Raw genomic sequence first — 8873 nt, forward strand, 5'->3', positions numbered from 1 at the left:
AAAAATTACTTAATATCTTAGGTATTATTGACTAAAAAATCTCAATATTCAAAGCTTGAGTAACTTCGTTTATGTATCGTTTGTTTATATAAACAAGACTAATAAATGACGAAGTATTTCTTTCATTAAATTTATTTTCAGGTGAAATTAAAAAAAAATTATAAATTTCGGTTAATACCCGAATTACCCAAACCCAACCCGATACCCGAATTTAGTTTGGGTAGGGTAAAGATTATTTTTTCTAACATGAAAAAACCCGAATTACCCGAGCCGAATTACCTGAAACCCAAAAAAAATCACCCGAACAACACCCCTACATCAATCTATCTTTTGCGGTTGATTTGCATTTTTTGGGAACCTTCTCAAACAAGGAAAGTTTGTTTAAGTTTTTTTCTTATATTTAATAACCCCATGAGATATTCAATATAATTTCATGAATTTAACAAAGATTGAGAGCATTATAGTGATTATTTTAATTTAGAATGTTTTTATCTTCGAGCAATATTTTGCGTTTATGTTTTGGGGTTTGGAATATGCATTATAATCACATTTCGGCTCTTGGCTGGAAACTTATTTGGGAGTCTTAGAGGTGTGATGAGAAATTTATTGGGTGAATAATTTAGTGGGTTTTGCTATGACAATACGAGCGTATCCGCATATCACAATGTTTTCTTTATACATAACAATTTACTTTTTAAAATGTTGGATTGTATAATATATATATATATATATATATATATATATATATATATATATATATATATATATATATATATATTAAGTATATGTATGATTGATTCTTGACCAATCATTTTAGTTATTTTAAAAAAATAATTAATGTATATTACATGTTGAAAATATAATGAGTATTAATTAAATCATTAGTATTTAATATGCATTAATTATTTTATTAAAATAACTAAAATGATTGGTCCAGAATCAATCATACATGCACACAATAGATAGTATAAACATTTAAACCTATATATATATATATATATATATATATATATATATATATATAGACCATGTTACGACTTTCTATGTTATATCATTCTAGATGGCTTCGATGTGCTTTTGTTATGGTTCAATTCTCCATTTCAACTACAATCATAGCAAAACCAAATCTTTTCACATTTGTAAACAATTATCTTCATTACAATCGAGATCAGTGCCCGTCACTGTAGCTGAGCCCCTTGTTAGGCGATCTGCAAATTATAAGTCATCATTATGGTCCTTTGATCATATTCAATCTCTCTCGACCAAATACATGGTAAGATTACCATTGTCTATTCTATTAACTTCTAGTAGTATGTTACATTCAAGAATTTAACGTATACAGGAAGAAGATTACACAACACAAGTACATATTTTAAAGGAAGCAGTGAAATCGATGATTTATAATATGAGAAATCCATTGGGTACCCTGGAGCTGGTTGATGAGCTACAGAGACTCGGTATATCATATCATTTTGAGGATGAAATAAGTGAGGTCTTAGAGATGATTTACTACAATTACTACAAGAATCACAACAAATGGAATAACATGGATTTGAACGCTAAAGCACTTGGCTTTCGACTACTAAGACAGCATGCTTATCAGGTTCCTCAAGGTAAATTTAATAAATGATTTATATTCGCTGAGAATTTTAAGATTGAATAAGGTTAGGCTTTTGAAAAATTTCATCACAGTTTATGTACATCTTAAGTTGTTCGTAATGCTTGAAGTTTAGTTTATAGTAAAATACATATATACTAAACGTCTTTTTTTCTTTATATTTAGAGATATTTCTCAACTTTAAGGACAATACTCAAAATCTAAACTCAAAATTACTCGAGGATGTGGTGGGAATGTTGAACTTGTACGAAGCTTCTTATCATTCATTCGAGGATGAAAGCATATTGGACGATGTTAGAGACTTCGCAACCAAATATCTCGAAGAAAATCTTGAGAAACTTGATGGAAATACATCATCATTAGTAAAACATGCTTTGGAGCTTCCGCTGTATTGGAGATTACCAAGGGTAGAGGCAAAATGGTTTATAGAAGTATATGAGAAAAGAAGTGGCATAAACCCCACATTGATAGAGCTTGCAAAACTGGATTTTAACATGGTCCAGGCTATCCACATCGAGGATCTAAAACACTCCTCAAGGTATATCATCATATGGATATAAATTATTTTATCTTGACTTGTTATACATGTACATGGTGTACCCCTTGAATAGGTGGTGGAGAAATACAATGTGGGATAAGAAGTTAAGCTTTGCTCGGGACCGCTTAGTGGAAAATTTTTTGTGGGCAGTTGGTGTTAGTTACTTACCTCGCTTTAGTCATGGAAGGAGAACGTTGGCAAAGGTTATTGCCATGATTACTACAATTGATGATGTCTATGATGTATTTGGCACTTTGGATGAACTTGAACAATTTACTGATGTTATCGGCAGGTAAATCCATGCTACCATATATATATATATATATATATATATATATATATATATATATATATATATATATATATATACACACACACACACACACACGATCCTTCAGTTAGAGCTACATGCTTAGTTATTTATTAACTGCTATTTGCACAAATTTAATGAGAACTAAAGAAATTTTCTTTCATAGATGGGATATACATGCTATAGAAGAACTCCCCGATTATATGAAAATATGTTTCCTTGGATTCTACAACTCAGTAAATGAGATTGCATATAATACCTTGACGAACACAGGATTTCTCATCCTTCCGTACCTAAAGAAAGTAGTAAGTAATCCTTCATAACACTATTATGTTGAGTTAATTACTAAAATGACCAATAGAGATAAAGATCGACATAACACCATGCTAGGGGTGAGCAAAAACCGCACCGCAACTAAAATTAACCGCATAAACTACAACCGAAAACCGCAACCGCAATAAAAACCGATGGTGAGGATTTCTGTTTTTCAAAAACCGCAAATTTGCGGTGCAGTGCGGTTATTAGTTTTCAAAAATCACAAAAAAAACCGCACCGCACCACATATATTATACACAATTTTTTTATTAATTATTAGTTTATTAAATATTAAAAATAAGACAAATTTTATGAATGAAAAATGCATAAAATACTAGAAAACAAAAGTGTTGATTTTTTCTTATGCTTAACTTTGAAAAATGATGAAATTAAACAAATTTAAGATATTTATTGTTAATTACTATTGATTTGACGTTTTTAAAATATTAGTTGTTTATGATTTAAGTTAAATAATTAATTGTTTTATACCTTATGGTTTTTTTATTATTACAACTAATATGTTTGAACTATTAAAACCATTTGAGCTTTAAACTGTGGTTAAAAACCACACAAAATAACTGCACCAAATCCATGCGGTTAATAACTGCAACACAGAAAAAACAAAACCGCACTGCAAAAATAACCGCCTAACCACGCCGCAAAAATAACCGCACCATGCGGTTTTGAAAATGAATTAATCGCATTTGCGGTTAGTGGTGAGGTTTTGGCTAATAACCGCACCGAACCGCACCGCGCTCACCCCTACACCATGCATGATTATCTTTTTAAAATATACTCCCTCCGTCCTAAATTGATAGTCCACTTTTGACTTTTTAAGTCTTTTTTCTTTAACTTTAACCTTAAATATTTTTATTTATGTTATATATTACTTGATAAAACTTATAACAATGAAAAAACATTTAAAATACAATCCATTCATATATTTTGCATCAAATATTATGTATAAAAAACAAAATTATTTAAGATCAAAATTGAAGAAAAAAGACTTCAAAACTCAAAAGTGGACTATCAATTTGGGACGGAGGTAGTATTATGAATTTGATTGCCAATTATGTGTAAAAGATTTGTAAATTTAAAATATCTTACTTTTTTTTAATGATCGATGTTGACATTATATTTTATAATATTTAATTTTAATTTTTTCCAACTAGGATTTTTTATCATTAAAATATCATTTGAACAAATTAAAAAATAGAGTCATTAAGAAAAGAATCTAATTTGTTTATGTAGTTGGAATCAAACATGTTTTCTTTTTATGTTCTTTTTTTTGTTAATAAAACATGATCTAAGAAAAGTCAACTAATAAAGAATTAAATATTCTTCACTGGGAAGGGAAGATGACACTACCCTCCATAACCCACTCGCATCCGTCTCTGCTTTCCTATTTCCTCATATGTCATTTTTTATAGGCTTATTTCCGTTATTTATTAATTTAGAAAAAACAAAATTCACATTTTGTAGAAAATAACAGTACTTGTGAAATTTTATGTCAATAACCATTGGCAACAATTTTGCTAATCCTCGTTATGTTTTAAAGAAATGTGATTAATGTTGAAAATGTTGTGCTTTGATATTACACTCTTTCCCTTTTTGGTGATTTTTGTGACAAACACTATTCTATTTCCTTTGTGACTATTATTAATACTGTGATTTCAATCAAAACTAGATCTTTTATGTTTTGAATGCCAACATTGCAGTGGGGAGATTTATGCAAGTCATACCTAGTAGAATCACAGTGGTACCACAATGGATATACACCAACACTCGAAGAGTACATGGAAAATGCATGTGTATCGATATCGGGTCCTTTAGTACTCATGCATGTTACCTTTTTAACATCAAGTACTTTAACCAAAGAAATCCTACAATGCATAGATATGTCCGATAATATAGTTCGCTACTCATCAATAATCTTCCGACTTGCTGATGACTTAGGGACATCCTCGGTATGCTCTAGCATTATTCATATTTTTTCTATTTTCCTTTCCAAATGTACGTTTTATTTGGAAGTGTTTTCAATGATATAGAATATAAACAAGTTAAACAGTCTCTTCTTCCTTTAAGGATGAAATGGCAAGAGGAGATACTCCAAAAGCAATTCAGTGTTACATGCATGAGAGTGGTGCAACAGAAGAGGAAGCTAGAAGGTATATAAAAAAGCTAATCAGCGAGACATGGAAGAAACTGAACAAAGAACGAGCAGCTGCTAAATCTAAGTTTTTACGGGAGTTTATAGACCATGCAACAAACCTGGATAGGATGGCACTATTCATGTATGCTAAAGGAGACGGGCATGGTTGTCCAGATGTTATTAAATCTCATGTATTATCATTGTTGTTCAATCCAATTGAATGACGACAATGGTAATTTTGAATGTGTGTTTTTATTTAAAATGCCAAATAATCCCACGTTATATGTTGCCGGAAGATCTATGAAGGACGTGGAAATTATGATATCTTAACATGTAACGTTGATGCTACTTTCCAGTTAACTTCTATGTATGTTTTATTAATCAAATTCGAGGAGTCATTGTATCTTGTGCATTTGAAGATGACCCTTCTTGTATTTGCTTCTAAAACATTATGCATGCATGGGTTATTGTAGTGTAACATGTAACGCTAATGCCCCCATTTCTTGTAATGTAAGGCCCAAGATATTGACAAAGCAATTGCGCTATGGTGTGTATCAACTCCAAAAACACACACACACACACACATATATATATATATATATATATATATATATATATATATAGGTTAAAGTTTTTTTTTACATTTATTGTGTGCTAGAATACACCAATAGGAATTTAGTAAAATTATATTATTATTTAATTAAATAATGATGGATATTAAATAGTTTCTATAATTGTATGAATATTAAATGATATCCATAATTATAATTTTCTTTTTATGGAAATTAATTAAATTCGTCATTAATATCAACAATAATATTCTTTCGGAATGAATTCGTATCTAGGTTTTTATGTCAGCAATAACATTATTTCAGGACTCAGTCACTTAAAATACAATAAAGTTGTACGAAATACGAAGAATGATGGTGTATTATAGTAGAATATACTTTCGTTCTCCTAGAATACACTCTTATTATTTTATATATGAATTCATTCTGAAAGAATATTATTATTGACATTAATAACGAATTAAATTAGTTTCTATAAAAAGAAATTATAAATATGAATATCATTTAATATACATTTTATGTTTACTCAATTCTTATTGGTGCATTCTAGCACACAATAGATGTGAGAAATATTTGAACCTACCTCTCAAAACCATTTAATATACATTTAAGTGAATATGTATTTGTGATGTATCTAGTGTTACATATACATCTCAAAACCATGTAGTTTTAACTAAAAATCTATTACTTTGATTTATTTCATTGGTTTTGAAAAAACAAACCTAACAAAGTTTTAAAATCAAGTTAATCAATTTTATATATATATATATATATATATATATATATATATATATATATATATATATATATATATATATATGGGATAATGACTTAGAAGGGTAATAACGTTTCCTGTTTGTCCATTTTAGGTCCCTAACGTATTTTTTGTGCGTACTACACAATTAAGGTTATTATAACCGTTTACAAATAGTCCTTTTAACAGGAAGAAGCCGGTAAAAGGATTATTTATAAACGGTTATAACAACCTTAATGGTGTAATATACACAAAAAATACGCTGGGGACCTAATATGGACAAACGGGAAACGTTATTACCCTCCTAAGTCATTATCCCATGAAACTATAAACCCCTATAATAAATTTTTACTTTTTAAATAAGAAACTTATAGGTCTTGGGGTTGGTAGTTTGGATGTTTTTAACATCGGCCATCTTTATAAATGGAAGTGGCGGTTTCTTAATGACAATGGAGCTCTTCGGGTTAAAATTGTCAAATTTTGTCATGGGGAAGGTGGTGGTTTTTCAGACGATTCGAGAATAGGAATTGGAGGGGGTGTTTGGCAAAAGATTGTAGGATCCATTAATCACCTCCATGAGAATGGTTGTATTCCTTCTAATTACATGTATAGAGTGGTGGGGGATGAGACTCAAACGATGTCCTAGAAGGATGTTTGGTGTTTGGATATTCCTCTTAAGGAGCGGTTCAGGAGGCTCTTTGCTTTGGAGAAGTCCTGAATGAATCTCTGATAATAACCTGCCAGTCCCAGGAAGCTCCGAATCTTAGATGGAGATCTCGGAACCTCCCACCTCATCACGACCTCCACTTTGGCCGGGTCGACTGAAATCTCGTTCTGCTTGACAAGGTGCCCAAGAAACTGCACCTCGCACAACTAAAAATCACACTTAGAGAACTTGGCATACCAGCTCTCCCTCCTCAACATATCCAACACCTCTCGCAAGTGCTCCTCATGTTGCTCCCGTATCTTGGAATAAACCAAGAGGTCATCAATGAAAATTATCACAAACCGATCCAACATCGGTCTACACACACGGTTCATGAGATCCATGAACGTGGCCAGAGCAATGGTGATTCGGAAAGGCATCACCACGAACTCATAGTGACCATATCGTGTCCGAAAAGCAGTCTTCTGCACATCCTCCTCTCTGACCCTCATCTGATGATAACCTGAACGCAGATCAATCTTGGAGAACCAAGATGCTCCATGAAGCTGGTCAAAGAGATCATCAATCCTCGAAAGTGGGTAACGGTTCTTCATTGTTACCTTATTCAGCTCCCAGTAATCTATACACATCCGATGCGACCCGTCCTTCTTCTTCACAAATAGAATCGGGACTCCCCAGGGTGAGCTGCTCGGTCTGATGAATCCCTTGTCTAACAGCTCTTGAAGCTGTGTAGAGAACTCCTGCATCTCAGGAGGAGCCAGCCGATACGGTGCCTTGGTTATCAGAGCCGCACTAGGGACTAGGTCGATCCTGAACTCTACCTGCCTTTCTGGAGGTATTCTAGGCACATCCACGTACTCTCATACCACCGCTACGTCAGTCACTGTTGCCTTACCCGCCTCCCAGGTATCCAAGACATTGGCGACATACCCTGCGCACCCCTGGTGGAGACAGTGCCTAGCTCACGCTGCTGAACATAAAGTTGGTCCACGTTGTGGCCTCTCGCCCTGAATCACCAACTCTCCCTCACTTAGGGTCCTGACCTGGACGAACTGTTGTGTGCATTCGATCACTACCCTATTGGGACTCAACCAACCCATGCCTATAATAACCTTGTTCCCCCACAATGGTATGGGAACCAAGTCTACCAAGTAGCACTCCTTGAACAACCTCAAAACACAATCCCAAAAAACCTCTGATGCTCGCACTGATCGGTCGTCCGCAATCTCGACCTGTAGAGGGCAATCCAACATGCCCGAAGTCTCAGGGAACCTCTTGCTAAGCGCAAGAGAGACAAATGATCGGGTAGCACCCGAATCAAACAACACCTGAACTGGGATACCGTTCATATGGAACGATCCTAAACAAAACATATAACATGGCACATCAATATCACAAGCGACATATAATAAAAGTTAGAGAGAAGAAATCATACTCGTCACCACATCCGGTGCGGCACGTGCGTCATCGGATGTCAACTGGAAAGCTCGGCTCCTCACCAATGGAGCCTCTGACTTGACCTTCCGGCCATCCGTGTAACGCCCGCGTTTCCAGGCTAGGCATTTTTGTTGATGTAATAGTCTAGGTTAACCTTTGTTACCCGTTTTGAAATAATAAGAGCGTATTATTTGTGTATTATGTGTTTCGTGCTTAATTGCTTAATTATGTGATTTGGTTAATTAAGAATAAAATAAGCGTCAAAATTTAAGTGTAAAATAAACTCAATATCTTTGCATAAAGTCGTAGTGGTCGAAACAAGGATTCTGAAGATATAAAGAATGCCGAAATCCGAGTTATAACGAAAAAGTTGTGACCTGTCGAAATTTCGCGACAGAGCCAGCAACGCTGAGTGACGTAAAAAGTGAAATTTATGTTAGAGCGATATTTAGCCTTAGCTATCTAAACCAAAGTTGTAGAGTTTGTTAAACCGAGAGCGTGCATAAAAAGAAC

The 8873-nt window shown here is 33.5% G+C and overlaps 1 protein-coding gene across 1 annotated transcript; it reads left to right on the plus strand.

Moving 5' to 3' along the window:
* Positions 1-1060: 1060 nt before the first annotated feature.
* Positions 1061-5322, plus strand: LOC145057856 (R-linalool synthase QH1, chloroplastic-like). Its single transcript, XM_079005766.1, has 7 exons — positions 1061-1273; positions 1343-1613; positions 1784-2156; positions 2230-2448; positions 2633-2771; positions 4500-4748; positions 4867-5322. The coding sequence occupies exons 1-7, from the start codon at positions 1061-1063 to the stop codon at positions 5155-5157; spliced, it is 1755 nt and encodes a 584-aa protein (XP_078861892.1). The 3' UTR covers positions 5158-5322.
* Positions 5323-8873: the final 3551 nt, after the last annotated feature.

The sequence above is a fragment of the Lactuca serriola genome, chromosome 6 (assembly GCF_051521515.1).
Source record: "Lactuca serriola cultivar US96UC23 chromosome 6, Lser_US96UC23_V15, whole genome shotgun sequence".
Taxonomy (NCBI): domain Eukaryota; kingdom Viridiplantae; phylum Streptophyta; class Magnoliopsida; order Asterales; family Asteraceae; genus Lactuca; species Lactuca serriola.